Source organism: Tenrec ecaudatus, chromosome 3 (genome assembly GCF_050624435.1).
Source record: "Tenrec ecaudatus isolate mTenEca1 chromosome 3, mTenEca1.hap1, whole genome shotgun sequence".
Lineage (NCBI taxonomy): Eukaryota > Metazoa > Chordata > Mammalia > Afrosoricida > Tenrecidae > Tenrec > Tenrec ecaudatus.
Window position 1 is genome coordinate 219,142,637 of NC_134532.1, and position 18,934 is coordinate 219,161,570.

The following is an 18,934-nucleotide window of genomic DNA, read 5'->3' on the forward strand; positions in this document are numbered from 1 at the left end:
TGGTCCCGTTGTTTTCTCCTCCAGACTATTCTTCCAGCCTATTTTATCTAGATAGATCTGTAGAGATAATAATATACACCAAAAATCAAGCCCTAGCAAGACAGGCGATGAATGAGAACACAGCGATGACAACAAAAAAGAAAACCAATTACCCATAGAAGAATAAATTAATTAAAAGAAAAAAATTTAAAAGAGAGAAAAACCTATAAGTAGATCAAGGTCTGATTTTTGATCTCTAGGTGTGTCCTTCAGTCAGGTCCAATGGGGTACCATGCTTTGGCCCCAGAGTCTGTCCTTTGTACTCCTTCGGGGCTCCCTGCTCTGTTCCCACGGTTTCTCTGCCGTATGCCTTTAGTGGTTTGCCTCGGTGTCACCGGGGTCAGTCCAGGTCAGTCCTGGGGGTCTTTATCATGGCTCTTCTCACCCCCTGCCGTGGAGTGGATGCCCATCCCCACTCAGAGCTACCCTACTGGACAGGGTAGAACTGCCCCTGTGTGTTCCCAAGACTAACTCATGATGGGAGCAGAAAGCCCCATTCTTTTCCCCAGAATATTTATTGAAGTACTCTTAAATAAATGTGGGCCAGTTAGAGGAAATACTGCCTCTACCAGGGACTTAAGAGAGTTCTTGGGAAACTCCATTATCTTTCAGCTACAATTCTCCATGAGCTGTGTGCAGCCCCGCGCCGTCCTCTGTGTGCATCGACACGATTCTTTATAGGGAGCCATAATCCTTCATGAGTGGCTTGTCAGTGTTCTAAGCTCCCCACCCGGTCCCAGAGGATCAATGTATCGATTCGATTCGTAGTACATTTTGGTGCCTGAAAGATATGTGTCGTGATTTCCGGGCATGACCACTGTGCACAATGAGAAAAAGCAGTGTCTCACTTTGAAGCTGATAATTAAATAGCCGCAAACATCAAATCCACTTGCTGTGAGCCCGATGCATCCTCCTGACATGGGCATGTGTGGAGTGGCTCCGGAAGCTCTCCTGGGTCAAGACTTGTGCAAAGCCGACGGCCTGCTCTTTCCCCGCTCCTGCGAGCACACTGTCCTCTGCTAGCTGTGAACTCACAGCAACCCAGTGCACAAATGAGAGGAACACCGCCTGGCGGTCCTGCACTTCCAAAAAGTGTTCTTCTGTCTAAGCCCCTTGTCGTAGCTACTGTGTCAGTCCACTTAGTGGGGGCCTTCGTCCTTGTCACTGCCCCTCTCTCTAGTGGACAATGCAAATCATTTGGGCCATCCAAGTATTTTCCAAAGGAACCAAACAATTCCCCCCACCCCCCCAACTTGCTGCCTTGGAGTCTATGCTGACTCACAGCGACCCTATAGGACCGTGGTTCTCAACCTGTGGGTGGAGACCCCCTTTCACAGGGGTTGCTGATTCATAGCAGTAGCAAAATTACAGTGATGAAGTAGCAATGAAAATAATTTTATGGTCGGTGGGGGTGGGGCTGTCACCACAACATGAGGAACTGTATTAAAGGGCCCCGCATTAGGAAGGTTGAGAGCCACTGCCCTAGGACAAGGGTAGAACTGCCCCTGTGGGCTTCTGCCAGGTTGACACTCTTCCTCCGGCAGTGCTGCTAGTGTTTCCGAACTCCTAAGCCACTCGGGCTCCTATTCCAAAGGAGCAGATTTAAAAATAGAAAGAAAAAAAATCATCCCCAAAGAAGGTGAGTATGGAAATGAAAAGGATGCTTGGGAAATACAAGCAAACAATCATCATCTTCAGTCACTTCCGTTGAGTGGATTCTGACTCCTAATGAGCCTGTGAGCCAGAGCTGTGTGTCTCCGAGAGACACGGTGACAGTTCACGACAGTGCAAAGGCCAGTCTTTCTCCCTCGGAGCTGCTGGTGGTTTTGAACTGCTGGTGGCGTGAATCGCAGCCCGACGGGTAACCACTCCACCAGCAGGGCTCCTGAAATAGTGCATCAAGCACTTGTGTTTCTCTGGCGGGTGCCCTGTCCGAGCACGGACCGTGGAGCCGGGCCTGAGCAGAGGGAGGGCGCTCCGAGCAGGGGCCCGAAGGCGCCTCGCCTCCTTTCCAGACTCCGCTCCAGGTCCAGCCCCGCCCGCTCCTCCCCTCCTACCTAGCTGCACTCACCTCCCAGCTTTCCCCTCCTCCTCTCGCTCCCGCCCCGCCCCTTCCCGCACAGCCCCGCCCCTTCCCGCACGCCCCGCCCCTATCTTCGCGGGGCGCTGCACTGGTCTCGTGCGCGCGGCCCTCGGAGCAGCGTGCCTGCCGCGCGGTGGGCGGGCCCCTGCCTCGGCCGGCCATTGGCAGAGGCCGCCGCCCGCGGCTGTCAATCCGCCAGCGCGACCAGGCCCCGCCTCCGCCGGGAAGCGTCGCGGCACGCAGGGCGTCGCGGGGGCTGCCGGGACAGTTTTAAGATGGCCGTGCGCCTCGGTTCCGCTTCAGGCTGCGGCCCCGAGTCCCATTCATTGCCCCGTTGCTGAGTGGCGCCGCGTCGCCGCGAGTCGGGCCCAGGGCTCCGGGGGCTGCCCCGGCTGGCCGGGACGTCGCCATGGCGACCCTGGAAAAGCTCATGAAGGCCTTCGAGTCCCTCAAATCCTTCCAACAGCAGCAGCAGCAGCCGCCGCCGCCTCAGCCCCCTCAGCCGCCGCAGGCGCAGCCGCCGCCTCCCCCGCCGCCGCCTCCCGGCCCGTCTGTGGCCGAAGAGCCGCTGCACCGACCGTGAGTGCCGGGCCCGGCTCGGGAGGGAGCGGCGTCCCTGCACGAAGCGGGCCCCTTCCCACGGGAAGACGCCCCGGGGGTCGCCGCCCGAGGTTCTCCGTGCGCGGGTGGAGCCTGCACCGGCGCGCTGCAATTAGGGAAAGAACTGTTTGCTGCTGTTCGCAGGACGGGAGGTGGCCGGGCGGGGGTGGTGTGAGTGTGTGTCCCCCCCCTGCCTCCCGCGCCCTGAGGAAGAGCAGCGGCCTCTTCCCCTTGCGCCCCCTTCCGTCACCCGGGCGCGGGCACCCCGCGAGGAGCCGGGGTCCGGCTGGAGTGCTGGGGAGCGGGGATGACATCATGCTCTGAGGACGTCGAGGCCCGAGTGGGGAGGGGAGGGCGGGGGCGCGAGGACGCTGTCCAATGGGATATGCCCGTTCCAAGTGGCTCTGGAAACAGCCAGTGACGCGAGACCGCCTTCCCACCCCCTCAGGCCTTGGCGGTGGCTCGGAGCAGCAGCAGCAGGATTTTAGGCATCACCCCTGGGAGCCCCGAGGTCGGCCTGCAGGAACTGGTTTCCCGCCGCCGGCGGCGACGGGCTGCTAGGTGTGATTGTGGGTCCCAGGCGGCGGCCTGTTCAGTAGACTGACATCCCGGGGACGGTGGACCGGAGTTGGCGGGCTGTTTGGGAACCCTGAGGAAAAGTGACAGCGCTGGAGGTGTGCGCGTCAGGTGTGCATGGTGTAGTCAGCTCGTGAGGACACTGAGTGTGGAGCCCCGGGGACCTCTGAGGTGTGCCCGTGAAGCGTGGTTCTTTTGTTTGCTTGCTGCCAGCCTGTTACTCCTGGGCAGGGGCCAGGATTTTTGTCATATGTGGGAGCAGAGAATATGTGAACACGTGAAGTAGGAAAGAAAGCCGGACCATTGTCAAACTCCTTGTCATTGTTATGGATTTGAATTCCAACACATAGTATCTGAAGGGGTAGAACATCTGCCCTATGGGGTTTCGGAGGCTGTAAGTCTCTACTTGGTTTCCCAAGGCCTTTGAACTGCCAACCTTTCCAGTCGAAGCAGAGTACCTAACCACTGTGCCAGAGGGCTCCTCAAACCACGTATAAGCCCCACACCCACTGCTGGCGTCTGACCCCAGAGGACAGAGGAGGACCGCCCCACCCAGAGGGTTTCTAAGATGTCATCGTGACAGAAGCCAGTGGCCAGCTCTGTCCTGGTGAACTGCCAGCCTTCAGGTTAGCAGCCCAGCACTCATAACTGTGCAACCACCTCTATCCCCGAACGGCTCACTGCCTTGTAGTCTGCTCCCACACGCAGCGACCCCGGGTCAGACGGGACCTCTGTAGGTTTCTACGGCTGTCCATCTTTCGGGAAGCAGACAGGTTCATCTTTTTCATGTGGTGGTGCTGGTGCTTTTGAACCACCGACCTTGCAGCAAGCAGTTTAATATTTGACCCCAGTGCCACCAGGTCCACCTTAATCACATTAGTGGCGAGAGGGATGTCATTGCTGATGTCAGATGGATCTTGGCTGAAAACAGAATACCAGAAAGATGTTTCTTAACCTAAAATCAAAACCAAACCAAACTGTCATCGATGGGCTTCTGACCCATAGCCACCCTATGGGACAGGGTAGAACTGCCCCTGTGGGTTTCTGAGACTGTAACTCTATGGGAGTAGGAAGACTTCTCTTCTCCCTCAGAGCAGCTGGTGGTTTCAAGCTACTGTCCTTGTGGTTAGCAGCCCAGTGCATCGCCACTGTCACCAGGGCACCCAGAAGATGCTTCCTTGTGCAAAGGCATTTGACTTGTGGTTTAAAGCGAACTATGGATAACATTACAACCAGTGGGAGTTCCAGAACTCCTCCTTGTTCTCAAGTGCAACCTGTACCTGAGCCAAGAGGCAGTCGTTGGAACAGAATACGGGGATGCCACAAGGCTTAAAATGGGGGAAGACGTGTGTCCTGGCTGTGTCCTTTCACCATATTTAGTATGCTGAGCAGACAATCTGAGAAGCTGGACAGTATCAAGAACGTGGTTTCGGCGTTAGTAGAAGGCCCATTTACAACACTGCTTACCGAGAAGCAAGAGGGTACTTCTAGATGAAGCTCATGCAGGCTTTGGACGGACTGCAGAGTGCAGTCTGACTTACACGTCAGTGTGAGAAAAGCAGACCTCCTCGTCACTGGACCAGTACACAGCATGATAAATGGAGAAAAGATAGACATTGTCAAGGATTTCATTTTACTTGGATCTCAGTCAGCACTCGTGGAAACAGCAGTGAAGAAGTCAAGGCAAATCCCTTGCAAAAAACGTCTGGAAGTGTTAAAGAAGGAAAGATGTTACTCTGCGGACCGAGGCACACTTGACCCATGTCCTGGTGTTTTTAACTACCTCGTACACATATGAAGCTGGACAATGAATGGGGAAAACGGTAGAAGAATTCCTGTGGTGTTGGCAGTGCCTTGTACTGCCAGGGCCCCTGGTGGCATTGTGTGTTGTTCCGAGTTGGGCTGCCAACCACAAGGTCAGCAGTTTGAAGCCACCAGCCACTTCGTGGGAGAAAGATGAGGCTCTGTACACCCCTAGGGATTTACAGTCTGGGAAGCCCACAGGAGCAGTTCTACTCTGTCCTGGAAGGTCGCTGTGAGTCAGAGCCCATTGGATGGCAGTGGGTTGTTCTGCTGTGAGCTAGCAGAAGAGTAAACGTCTGTTTCGGAGGAAGGTCAGCCAGAATGGTCCTTAGAAACGTTTATCAGGAGAGCCTCCTTCCTGGACAGATGATACAATGCTTGGTAGCATCAGAGGTCCGTGGAGACAAATGGACAGTGGTTGCAACAACAGCTCAAACATAAGAATTGTGAAGCTGGCACAAGACAGGACAGTGATTTGTTCTGTGGTACTTGGGCTCACTGTGGGGCAGAGCTGACAGCACCCAGTCACCACAGCTACGGGGCCCTAGGGCTTTCCCAGAAGTCTACGGGGCTGCTTGTTCAACAAGAGTCAGACTGACAAGGAGAAATGGCAGGTGCTCTCCTGTCAAGAGTGTATGTAGCCTTGGGAATTCGACGGGGCAGCTCTGCTTAGTCCTGTGGGATCACTGTGTGTCTGAGGGACCCTACAGCTAACAACACCGTTGCACTCTGGCCAGTCTCCCACCTCTGGGCGTTTTATTCAGGATCCGAGGGGCACAGATACCATTCCGAGGGGCACAGTCCAGGAAGATGCTCCTGAGAGTCTCACCTGGTGAAGGCTGGCTCACTTATAACAGTTGGTTCTGTGTGTTTCTCTTATGATCCTTACCATGTGTCCTAAGAGTTTTGATTAGAAATGGAGAATTCGAGGGTGGAGTGGCGGGGTGTTAGAGAGTGGTGTTAGGTTGGCTTGATTGTTGGAATACAACTGTGAAATAATTGACTTTTTCTTCAAAAAGGCAAAACATCTCTTAGAATACATAGAAAGACATTAAAAACCTGACTTGCCATGAAAGCAAGGATTGACCATTGTCTGTCTGCCCGCCCGTACAACGTGTATCTCCTGTGTGACCATGGGCAGCTTCAAGCAGGGCCCTGGCTGGAGACCTCAGTGCTGGCCACTGGTGGCTTGCCCTCACACAGGGTCCGCCCCACACTACCTTGTTTCTTCTGCTGGCTGGACAGATATGAATTTTCTTGTTTTCAAAATATGGGCATCACCAGGTTTCTTTCTAACACTGGCTTGACAGGTGGTGGACTTTCCCTCTTCTAAGTTAATATGTACGATAGATTTATTAAAAAATAATGCATTCTATTTTTTACTAGTGAAAAACATTGATCCCACAGTTGCAAAAGGGTACATATTAAAACAGCTCCCGCCCACTCCTTTCTCCTAAGTGCCTGACTCCATCCCCAGAGGCAGCCGCTCTTCATCTGCAAATATCGAGCTAGAGCCCCACCTTGGGAAAAACAAAACCACGTTGTAGATTGGTCACCCTCCCAGGCCTTCTGTATGCTCTGCAGTCCGCTGCCAGGGACTCTCGTTATAATGATTTTAAATAACGTGACCCGCAGGGGATCTCATGGCTGTGTATTTGGCTCTGGAGGAAGAAGAGAGTCATGCCTCTTCAGTAACGAGGTCGCGAAGGTGGACGTTGGCATTTCTGTTTGGACTGGTGGGCTGAGAATCTGTTCCCAGAGTCAGGCCGGCTGAGCAGAATCAAGAAGGCACCTGCTCTGCCTCTGTGGCGGCCGTCTTGCGGGCCTGCGGGGCCTTGGGCTTCTGCGTTCCAGAATGACTGCATCTCAGATAGCGGGGGACTTGGCTGGCATGTGTGGGACGGGCAGAGCTTGGCGAGGTCCTGACAGTCATTGGCCAGGTAACTGTCACTTGTCAGGAGCTCTGGCAGTGTGGTGGGTTACGCATTGAGCTGGTCAGCAGCTCGAAACCACCAGCTGCTGCACGGGCTTTCTGCTTACGAGATGCCGTCTGGGAAACCTGCAGGGGCGCTTGTACTCTGCCCTGTAGGGTCACTCTGATTCACAACTGATGGACTCGGTGGTAGTGAGTGTGTCGTTGGCACATTCTCCTTCTTCTTCAGCGTCCCAGCTAGTTTATCCCTGCAGCTTAGTCATTCGTCCATCCATCAGCGTTTACTGAGCATCTGCTGTGTGCCTGCTGTGGACAGACACACCTCTGTCCCCCGGAATACGGCCAGGAGGGGCTAGGGTTTTGTGCTGACGGCAGAGCTAGGGTGTCTAGGAAGGGCCCAGAGGGGAAAGTGCTGTGGGCGAGGCCTTTGGTGCAGAGCCTCTGAGGAGTAGCCGGAGGTCACTTTGGCTGCATGGACTGAGTGGTGGATGGGGGAGGGCCGGAGCAGATGGACAGGCTCCTTGAAAGTGAAGATCCTTGGTGGGAATGGGAGCCATTGGAGGTGACCCCGGGATGGCAGCAGAGGCTGAGTGGACATTGAGCGAGCAGAGTGAGGTGGATGTGACCCCGGGATGACAGCAGAGGCTGAGTGGACACTGAGCGAGCAGAGTGAGGTGGATGTGACCCTGGGATGGCAGCAGAGGCTGAGGGGACACTGAGCGAGCAGAGTGAGGTGGATGTGACCCCGGGATGGCAGCAGAGGCTGAGGGGACACTGAGCAAGCAGAGTGAGGTGGATGTGACCCCGGATGGCAGCAGAGGCTGAGTGGACACTGAGCGAGCAGAGTGAGGTGGATGTGACCCCGGATGGCAGCAGAGGCTGAGGGGACACTGAGCAAGCAGAGTGAGGGCGTGCACGCACGTGCGTGCAGGGTGCGGGTGAGGTTGGAAGTAAAGTCTGCAGAGTTGGTTGGTGCTGCTCAGCAGGATGTGAGTTCGCTGTATCTGGTGTTAAAGTGGGGAGTGTGTTAGGCTGGAAATGAGAAAATCCTGTTACCCTACGTAGCCAGGTAAGAGCTTAATTATAAGATAAAAGGCAGTCTATCCGAGGCAGGCATTTGAACGATTTGAGCAATGTTCCAGGTGACACTTGTGTACACACGAGTCTGACTTGATATATCTGGAGTGGAGGCTCTCAGGGGAGGTTATCTGGAATGAGCTGATTTGAGCCCTGCTCGGAGGAAGTTTAGCAGTGAGACCAAGGAGCCAGGTTCATAGTCTGCCTGCAGGCCTTTGTCCTCATTGTGGCAGACTGTCCATCAGAGTGGACCTCCAGGACTCACAGCTGGGGGTCAGGCAGGGAAGTGGGTGGGTGGTGGCGTGGAGGGTACGGAGGCCAGCTGTGTTCATTTCTTAATTGCTGGGTCCACAGTAACTGGGCGCCTGCTTGGTGTGAGGCTCTTTCAGCTCGGAGGACTTGAAGGGGCAGTTGGAGTCTGGCCCCCTGGGGAGACGGCCCTGCCCCCGTCCCTGGGCATAGGCTGTCTTTCTGGTGTCTCAGGGCTTCTTTCCTTCCTCAGAGCTGCCTCTTGTAGTTTTCAGTGTACAAGTCTTTCATCTACTTGAACTTCCTCCCCCCACTCCCCCTCCCCCAGATACAATTAATCATGAATGGAATTGCTGTCTTCATTTCATTTCACATTTTTAGTTGGTTTTGTATAAAAATGCAGCAGAATTTGGCACAGTGATCCAGTGCTCTTTTCCTAACTCTGATGGTTTGAAGTTTAATGGGTTTAGATTACCATGGGTTGAAAGGGGTGCGGGGGGCTCTTTGCTTCCATCGCACTCTGATCCTAAGAGAGCTTACTGCTCCAGGCAGCCACTGTCTTGTGTGGTTTGGGGATGGATTTGTGTGGGCACTGTGCTAGGTTGGGGTCTCTAGAGAAATGAACCAGTCACTCTTGTGTGTGGACACAGAAAGAGGCTTATGTTGAGAAAGGGCTCACACAGTTGTGGAAGTGAGGACATCCAGGCCAGTCCAGGCTGCAGGGCAGATGTCAGCTGGAGGCTTCTCCTGGCCTGTGTTAGCTGCAGGGGCTGATAAACAGGAAGCAGGAACATCACAGGCTGGTACATGTAGAGCCAAATGAACCTGAGGTGAGCAGTCCAGTCAGAGGTTGACGGACGGACCAAGAGCAGGGTCCAGATCCAGCAGTAGGAATGAGCTAGCTTACACCCGGTGCCAGTCTGTGCTAACAGTAGGCCACACCCCGCCCTCCCTTAATTGTATCAGGGCTTTGACCAGATTAAGGAGGCGGCACTCCACCTTGTTCCTGTTCCACCCTGCATACACCACACCACAGCTGCGCGGCTGTCACAGGAGATCCCACTGTGGCGTTGACCACACTGGGCTAGATCATATCGTGCCAAACCAAGCTCACTGCCACCACGTCGGTTCCCACTCACAGCAACCCTGTGGGCCGGGATGGAACCGTCCCTGTGGGTTTTTGAGACTGTATCTCTTGATGGGAGTAGACAGCCTCGTCTTTCTCCTGAGGAGCAGCTGGTGATTTTGAACTGCAGACTTTCGGTTAGCAGCCCGATGCATACTCCCTACGCCTCCAGAGCTCTGCAGTCAAGATCGCATAAAACCCGTCAAAGTTATTTTTTAATAACCAGTGAAAAACAGTGATAGAAGTGACACGTGTCTGCAAGGTGACAGCACACCATTCTGCTGGTGGTAGGTGTTGTCGATGTGGCTCTGACCCACGGTGACCCCCCTGAACTACAGAACAGAGCAGCCCCTGCTCCTACCTGAGTCACCCTCACAGTTTTTCCTGTGCTAAGCCCCCCTGCTGTCGCCACAGTGTCAGGGCAGCTCATCCAGGTTTGTCCTGGCCATGGACTGATAGCTGGCTCTGTTGGGCCTGTGGAGATGACGATGGTGTGTACGGCCAGAGGAGGGGGCACCAGAGCAAGGCGAGGGGCAGAGAGGTGAGCAGGCCTGCTCTCCTGGAGGGCCAGCCTGGAGCCACGCCGCTGCAGGCCAGAGCTGGGTGTATTGATGGCAGAAGGCCTTGCACACCAGTGCAGCATCTGCCTGGGGTGGCACTCTGGGCTAAGCATCTCCTCCAATAACGGGAAGGCTGGGGGTTCAAACCCACCTACCAGTACCTGGGAAGACTCAAAGAGCTCCCTGTGCCTGAGACGGCTCCGACTCAGAGTCGCCCTGTTGGGCAGAGTAGAGCTGTCCCACGGGGCTTCCAAGGCTGGGCGTCTTGGTGGGAGCAGCCAGCCTCAGCTTCTCTTGTGGGTGGCTGTTGCCTTGCGGTTGTTCACCGCACCACCAGGAATTCCTACAGTTTTCCGTGAAAGGTTTTCCAGGCTGCCAGGACCATCAGGCCCGGGTGGCAGAAGGAGAGGTTGAGAGGCAGTCCAAGAGAGCCAAGGTGTTGGTGGCCGTTGGAGGCCAGCAGCTGCAGGGGGTGGGGTGGGTGGGGACCCTTCCCAGTCTGCAGGAGGACTGGACCAGGGCTACAGACATTTGTTTTTCTTCCCTAAAACATTAAACATCTGTATCTTTCTCCTTTTGGTTTTCAAAAGCCTGACCACATTGTGGAGACTTGAGACAAGATAAAGCCAAAATGTGAAAGGCTACCTTGGGTCAGATAAAGATTTTGTGAAAATGAAATGGAGGTGTTAGTCACATACCTTAAAAATCACCATTTTCAAAAAGTGGGTTTTTGTTTACTCAGGAGGTGCTAGCCATTGGCATGCTCGCTCTGTGACATTCCAGCACGCCCCGAGTAGCTACTCTGCGGCTGCACGCGTGTATGGGTGCACACCTCCCAGGCAGCCGGTACCATGGTGCCGCCTGTGGCCTCTGAATCAGGCTTCCTTCCCTTCGCCCAGTGGTTCTCCACCTTCCTCATGCCGTGACCCTTTAACACAGTTCCTCATGTGGTGGTGATTCCCCAACCATAACATTTAATTTTGTTGCTACCTCATCACTATAATTTTGCTACTGTTATGAATCGGGCGACCCCTGTGAAAGGGGCGTTTGACCCTAGGCTGAGAACCGCTGGAATTCCGATTGCCCCTCCCCCATTGTGTCTCCTCAGATCACTCACTGGTGATCTTGAACAACGGCAGCCTCTTCTCAGATCGGAGTCCTTGGTGGCTTAGGCGATGAAGCACTAGGCCACTCACTGAAAGGTTGGCAGCTCAGACCCACCTGGAGGTGCCTCAGAAGGAAGGCCTGGTAGTCTGAGAGGCCTCAGGCAGGATGGCCCCGTGGGGCACCTGTTCATGGCCCAGCCTGGGAGGTGGTGTCCTGTGCTGGTCTACGAACCAGCCTGATTGGCCTCCCTCCTGCCCACCGCCAGCCAGACAAGGGCTTTATGCTTCCCGCGTGATCACGGTCACTCACAGGGTGATGGGGCTGGTCAATGAGTGGGTGTCATCCAGAGGTCACTCCCAGTGCCAACCCTGCCCCAGACTGTACAGACGCCTCAATAATGCTTGTTGTCACTTTGGACCATAGAGGAATGTAGGAAGGAGTATTCTAAATCGTGTAAGTGAAATACAAGGGGCTTCCCCAAGTTGGTGGAAAAATCTCATTATCTTTTTAAAAGATACTTTTATTGGCATATACTTCACATATCCTATGATTTCATCGTCCAGTCACATCCAGAGAGTTGTACCGTCATCACCACAGTCACAATCACTTCAGGATGTTTCTTCTTGGGCTCATGGTTGTGTCCCACCCCCTCCTCCCCTGCCATGCCCCCACACGCTTGATCCTTCTCTAGATTGACCTGGTCTGTTGTCCTTTAATTTCGGTTTTCGATAAATTTCTTGAAGCTGAATGATTTTGTTACATTGAATTTCCACATTGACTTACAACATTACTAGCCACATTATTTTAAAAACAGCTTTTCTTTTTATGATTCTTCCTTGGATTTAGTTATTACTTCCTCCTAAAAAAGAGATCTTCTCAAGGAGGAGATGACTCTTTATAAATGTCCTAGAGGAGCTCTCTGCTCACCCTTTGCAGGTCTTACTACTGACACTTAAAAAAAAGAAAAAGAAACGACGTAGGCTCACAGATGCTCACGCACCAGAGTGTTGTGAGTGCCAGACCCATTGCTGTCCAGTGGGCTCGGGCTCACGGCGACCCTCAGCACGTTTCTGAGGCCCTACGTGTCATGGACTAGATGGCCTCATCTCTCGAGTTTGGCCTTTAGGTTTGGTGACAGCCAGGAAGTTCTCAGCCACTGTGCCCTGGCTCTTGCTTTACGCAGTGCAGGCAAACTTGACAATTAAACCATCCGAGACCACGCAGTCAAAACCACCTGATTTCATGATAATGTAGCTCTGACCTGAGCTCATTAAACTCAGACTCCGTCATTCCACTGTCATCCAGTTGACTGACTGTAGCAGCCTTGCGCCGTGCTACCAACACTGTGCATCTTGTGGGCACAGACAGCCTCGTCTCTCTCCTGGGAGTGGCTGGGTGATTTGAACCATGGGTTCCACCTGACTGCCGCGGTGAAAAGGTTCAAAGAGTGAATGGGCACAGGGTTTCCCAGGCCTGTTGATCACACACGGCTGGGCTTGTGATTACTGACTGTGAGTACTTTTTATCTTTATAAAAAGTAATTTCTGTGCAGAACACTGGTCACCCCCAGCTAACCAGTACCATCGGTGCCCCTGTTAGGGATGCGCCTGCACCCTCCTGTGTCACAGCCCTCCCCTAACTGCAGGGGGCGGCACTGCTCCTCTGCCGCTCAGTCACAAGGCTCAGTGCTGTCTGTAGGGACTGACGGATTGACCACGTCTCATCCCTCTTCTTTGTGCTTTTGTGTTTCAGAAAGAAAGAGCTCTTGAACACGAAGAAGGACCGTGTGAGTCATTGCCTGACGATCTGCGAGAACATTGTGGCGCAGTCCCTCAGGTAACCACACTGCCACGCTCTGAGCCGCCCCAAGGGCTGGATGCTCTTCCTGTCCTCGTTTGTCTTCAGCCCATTAGTCAGAAATCCATGTCCCAGGTGGCCGACATGCCAGTGAGTCATGTCTCCTCCGGGAAACGCACGTACAACCCTGTGACCACGATGCCACGCCTGCTCCGACAGTGTGTCGTAGTGTCGTAGTGCACTAGCCCTGTTGGTAACGGCGTCTTCACTTGGCCTCCCTGCTGGAGCGCTATGTGACCATGAAGTGTAGGGCCTATCTCTTACTCGCTTTCCTGTGGCCATGAAGGCTGGGATTGCTCCCTGTTGGGGGATTGGGGAGTGTCTGTGCTCCCAGGGCGCTAGAGCCAGCTTCTCTGCTCGGGGGTAGGTGGGGGGTGGGGGGAAAGTGGGGCCCGGGCAGTGCCCTGGAGCTCTGTTCCTCTTTCTGGCCCTTCCTCTCTATGTGAGCCAGACGTGCTTTCACAGCTCCACACTGGACCCGGGATTGGTCAGCTCCTGGTGAGTCTGCTCCCCGATGGCCGGCATAGTGGACATAGCACGAATGGTTCTTAGTGCTGTTCTTCAGGTGTCACATGTCACACGTGGGGTAGATCACATGCACTCCTCCTGCTGCACTCTGGTGCTGGAAGCCTGAGAGTGCTTGGTCCGTATCCACATGGCTGTTAGGAGAAAACGCTCAGAAAACTCGACTTGAGCACTTTGGGTGAGACAGAGTTTCTGCATTTGTAACTCATATTCTCCAAAGTGACTTCCTTCCATGACTTGACTTTAGTCTCCACCCTTCCCGAACTTGTGAAATGGAGACCCATAGTTTCTGTATAATTCGGAGAAATGCCACGAGGAGCAGAATGAGGGAGCAAGTCATTCTATGTCCTAAAAATAAACCCCCCAAACCCGAGCATTCTAAGGTAGCATGCTATTTTAGGGCAGGCCCTGGGGCTAAAAGTCAGACAGAAGAAACAGATCCGAATGTTGGGTACTTTCCCTTCCCTGCGACTAACATGTGGAGTGATTTTCAGGGAGGTCTCACTTCTTTGAGCCTCTGATGTTTCCTTGGGAAATGTACCCTCCAGGGAGAAGGCTTCTCTGAGAGCCACACAGGCGCATTCAGTAACTTCCTGTGCGCAAGCCACGTGTTCTGTGGTGGTGTCCTGTGTCCAGCACGCTGCGTGGGGAGCAGTTTTCCCTCCAGAATAAGCATGTGATGCCCCTCTGCCGTAGCACCGCTGACCTCCACTGTCGGGGCCTCCAGGACCAGTATTTCATGCTAGAACCTAGAGATATAGAGACATCTCCGTTTCCTTAAAGTTGCCAGGTTGTGGTGCAGTTGGCACGGCACACTAGGTAATTAAGAACTTGGTACCGAGGGTTGGGGCTTCTCTAATAAATATATGAAGTTGACACAATGGATGTAGTATGTTTGGATTGTGATAAGAGTCGTACGAGCCCCTGGTAAAATGATTGAAAAAAAATAAAGTTTGGTAAGGGCTTTGGAATTGGGCAGGGGAAGAACTTAGTGCCATTGAATTGATTCCTCTCACAGCTGCCCAGTACATCAGGGAGAACTGCCCCGTGGGTGTCTGAGGCGAGAGCAGAAAGCCTCCTCTTGCTCCCGAGAAGCGGCTGGTGGGTTTGACTGCCTGACCTAGTGCAAGCAAAGAAGCGTCCCCGCAGTCAGCGCCTGAAGGTTCAGTGGCATGCAGGCAGAAGTCAGGAGAGGGCCTTCACAAGAGTCCCAGCTTTCCTGGAGAAGGGTGCTGTGGGGTGGCAGTCCCCTCGTGTCCTAGGCCCTCGTGGCATCCCTGAGGTGGCCACAGTCCCTGCACCCATGTTGGTACGTGTTCGCAAACCAAATTCCACAAGGACTCCTGCTGGCCCACGCTTTCCCTTAGGCCGACATTCTCTTCCGGAATCCCGTCCAAGGGGCCACATGACATTCGGCCATCCTGTCTCCTTAAACTGGCCTTGCCTGTGACCATGACCCCCAACCCCTTTTAAAGCAGGAATTCGCCGGAATTTCAGAAACTCCTGGGCATCGCTGTGGAACTCTTCCTGCTGTGCAGTGACGATGCGGAGTCGGATGTGCGGATGGTGGCCGATGAGTGTCTCAACAAGGTGATCAAGGTAAGCGCTTCCGGGCCGGGCTGCTGCCAGCCTCAGGGCAGCCATGTGTGGCAGCCTTGCTTTCTGAGTCGCAGGCCCCTTCGCAGGCTGACCATGTGTGGGCTGGGGGGGGGGGGTCAGGGACCTGCCAGATGCTGGCTCTTCCAGGCCCATGAAACTACCTCTAAGGCACAGACCTTGGTTCCTGTCATACTTGCACAGTGCCCGGCTCACGGGCTGCTCCGGGGAGACCCCACCTGCAGGCATCCCGGGAGCCGCCCTGGGAAGCAGGAGTTTGGTCTGCTGTGGCCTCTCCTCCCTGGCTGACCTGCCTCAGGCAGGTATAGATGCGCTGCCTCACCTGGAAGTTGAGCCAGAGGGAGTGAGTGTGAAGGGCACTGGTGGAGGAAGATGCTCCCAGAAGAGGATGACGAAACCAGAAACCCGGAGCTCTTTCGGTAGTGGGGGTGGCTGGGGGGGTCAGGAGAGAGGGACACTCAGTCTTGGGGCCACTGCTGCCTGATTCAGAGCGGGTGCTCTGTCCAATCCGTGACCCCTTTGCATCTGCTGCTTTAGCTGCCATCATGACACAGTTTACTTCAGGCGTAGCTCCTCAGTGCAACAGAAAACCGTCCCTGTCACCAGCTGTTCTCCTCCTCGCCCATGTCCCCTCCTCAGGGGCACCTTTGCGTCTGCGATGGGTCCTCTGACTGGCTGCTGTGCCTGGCTTCAGCGTTGTTTTCCCTGGAGGCCGACCAGCCCTGAGAAGCGCTCCGCGATGAGCCTTCTCCAGGGCTTTCCTGGCCGTGATTCAGGAGCATGGCCCTTCCGTGCTCGGCAGGCAGCCTGACTGTGGAGTCTTCCCCCTGCCACGTGGAGGACCAGCCCTTTGAGGAGAGGGGGCATCTATCTCTTCATCTCCCTGGAAGACTCCACCTGTCCTACATCTTGGGATCATGGGGAACCAGCTTCCTTTGAGGGTTTACACGAGGCAAGACACGAGCTGGCTCTTCCTTAGGTCACCGCTTGCCGGCCCTCTTCTCCCAGGGGTGAGGGAGCTCCAGGCTGGATGCCTGGACCTGCTGCTGGGCGCGAGCCCCTTACTCGCTGAGCGCTTGTGGGGTGTGTTTGAGGAGGGGCATGCAGAGTGAGGCAGGCTTCCTTGTAGCAGGTGAGGCCACAGTACGGGTAGACACCCCCTCACCCCCCTTCCTGTGCCCGGTCCCGGCCATTCCAGCAGAGCGTCTGCCCTTCTGTGATTGCCGGCCCTGTAGACACGTGGTTCTGCTATTGTGCCTGTCTGGGCATGCCTTGTACTGCTGGGCCCTGGCCTGAGTCCGGCTTCCCTGTTGCCTGGCTGTGGTCCCTGTGTCAGGCTCTCTCTCGGGAGCCTCCCGGCAGGACCTGCCCCACTCCTTCTGCTCTCAGTCCTCAGGCTGACTTCTTCACAGCCACAGAAAGCTGGCAGGGTCAGCGCTGCCCTTGTGGAGCCCTGTGTCCACGCCTGCTGGACAGAAGAGTGGTGGCTGCTCAAGGACCATGGCTCTCCACCTCGTCCCGCTCCTCCCTCGTCTTTATTTCCCATCTCCTTTCAACGTGCAGAGACTCTGCACACCAGGCTCTTATCCTCTTTTCCACAGCTGCAGATGTGGTCCTGTCTGGCGGGCGGGGCTAAGGGTCTGCTAGGCCTCCCGTGGTGGCAGAGGGAAGGAGAGGCAGGGAGGAAGGGGGTGGAGCTGGAGAAGTCCTCGGCCTAGGCTGTGTGTAAGGGGTGGGCAGCATTGCGCCCTAGGAGCTGGGACTCTGGGTGCTCTGTGGGTGCGTGCTGTGTGCTTACTGCTGTGCACATGGGCTATTTGTGCCGTCTGTGTATCGATAGGCTGTGCGGATGCTTACTCTGTATGCCTGTGTTCTGTGTGTGCGTACCCTGTTTTCTTGTGAGTGTGGGTGAGGTTGTGCATCAGGTGTGCCCCTGGCATTGCAGTCACAGCCGTGAAACACAGTTATTGATGGTAACCTCAGCTTTCACTCAAATCTCCGTCAACTTAAAGAATAAAGAGAAAGAAACAACCACAAACGAGAGAAAAAGAAAGTGTTCTTGGGACTGGGGGCTACGGCGATCATAGAAGCCCTGTAGTGCCCCCGCCCCAGGGGGACAAGTGTCCCGTGGAGCGGTGTCACCACTGCAGGTTGCAGAGAAGGTCCAGAATTCGCCCGCACTGCCACGGTGTCCGTGACACTCTCCCAGTGTCCCGAATTCCTCAAGGATGGACTTGCCTCTGTGCCGCCCGTCCCGTCATGCCCCGGGAGCCTCTGCCGCACGTCTGCTGTGGGAGTGCTGACGCTCGTGCTCTTCCACAGGCACTGATGGACTCGAACCTGCCACGCCTGCAGCTGGAGCTCTACAAGGAGATTAAGAAGGTAGGTAGGCCTGCCTGCTCCATGGCTGGCGGTAACTGTGGTGTCACGGGGTGTGCCCCCCCACCCCATGTCTGCAGGTGCTGTGTGCTGGACTGTCGTCCTGCTTTGCCCTGGAAGGTCGCCATGTCCTTGATGACTAGACAGGGTGGGGATTAAAGGTGGACGCTCACTTTACTCCTTGTCGCTCTCTAATGGTGGCTCAGTGGGCTAAGCATTGGACTGCTAGCTAGAAGCCAGTTGTGTGAGCCCCCAGCCACTCTGAGGGAGAAAGAGGAGCCATCTGCTTGCGTGGTAATGTTCAGCCTTGGAGGCCCCGTGGGGCGTTTCCACTCTGCTCCACAGGGTCACTTGAGAATCAGTCACTATCTGTGGTGGTTTGGTTTTAGAAGAATCACTGCCATCCGGTGGATTCTGCCTCCCAGGAAGCCTGTGTGAGGCCTTCCCTGTGGGGAGCGGCTGACGGGCTTGAGCCCTGACCTGGTAGTTAGCAGCCAGCTCCTAACTGACGGGCCACCGGGCAGGCCTTGTGAGTGTAGACCTTAGCGTGTCTCACGCTGTCCCTACTGGGAGCCATCAGCTGTTTGAAAACGTGTATAGAGAAAGCGTGACCTGGCTTCTGTGCCGTCCACCCGCCTGCCCTCCCTCCTTGGCTGTCTGACCGAACCCCTCACTCTGACTCGTCCCACAGAACGGCGCCCCACGGAGTCTGCGTGCCGCACTCTGGAGGTTTGCCGAGCTTGCTCACCTGGTCCGGCCGCAGAAATGCAGGTACAATACCCAGCGCTGGGCCCTCCTCATGCCCACCTCTCAGTGGAGCCCCTGCTTCGCTCTCCTAGGGCGTCTGGGAGGTGGGGGTAGGCCCCTTCCCTGGCAGTTCTCGGGAAGCCCAGCTCCCGGCCAGGTCTGGCTCCTGGTAGCTACTTCAAAGAAGACACGCACCAGGTGGTTGATAGCGGGCATCGCAGCTCATAGAAACCCACACCTATCCCTGGTCGCCTGTCGTCAGGTCGCCGGCCTCCATTGTGGGCTGATTGCCGAGCAGGAGTGATGACCTGCCCCTCCTTGTTCACACTGTGCAGGGGTCCAGCCCAGGGAGCGTCAGCGTCCGTGAGACCCTCCTGTGGCAGCCGGGTGGCGGTCACTCCGGGAGTTTTCCTTTGTTTCCTCCAGCAAACTTGCAACACATGCTGACTTTGACCTCACAGATGTAGCCAGGCCCTGCCATTCCCTTCCTTAGAATTCCCGCCTCTCCCAGGTCCTGTTCCTGTGGCATCCCAACCTCTGCGCCCACAGGCCGAGCAGTCTCACTTCTGACACCCCCAGCCTGCATGTCCTCCACACGACCGTGCTCCTTAGACAGCTGGGGCTCACCCTGCATGTGGGTGGCTGCTCTGTTTTCC

The 18,934-nt window shown here is 55.3% G+C and overlaps 1 protein-coding gene across 2 annotated transcripts in view; it reads left to right on the forward strand.

Moving 5' to 3' along the window:
- Positions 1 to 2,372: 2,372 nt before the first annotated feature.
- Positions 2,373 to 18,934, forward strand: part of HTT (huntingtin) — an 83,923-nt gene continuing 67,361 nt past the window's right edge. Inside the window, exons 1-5 of one of the 2 annotated variants that reach the window (XM_075544638.1) lie at positions 2,373 to 2,701; positions 12,906 to 12,989; positions 15,011 to 15,134; positions 17,475 to 17,534; positions 18,223 to 18,302. In XM_075544638.1, the coding sequence (XP_075400753.1) occupies positions 2,532 to 2,701; positions 12,906 to 12,989; positions 15,011 to 15,134; positions 17,475 to 17,534; positions 18,223 to 18,302 (518 nt within the window). In that variant the 5' untranslated portion in view covers positions 2,373 to 2,531. The remainder of the gene's footprint in view (positions 2,702 to 12,905; positions 12,990 to 15,010; positions 15,135 to 17,474; positions 17,535 to 18,222; positions 18,303 to 18,934) is intronic. The other variant, XM_075544639.1, reaches the window with a different exon arrangement.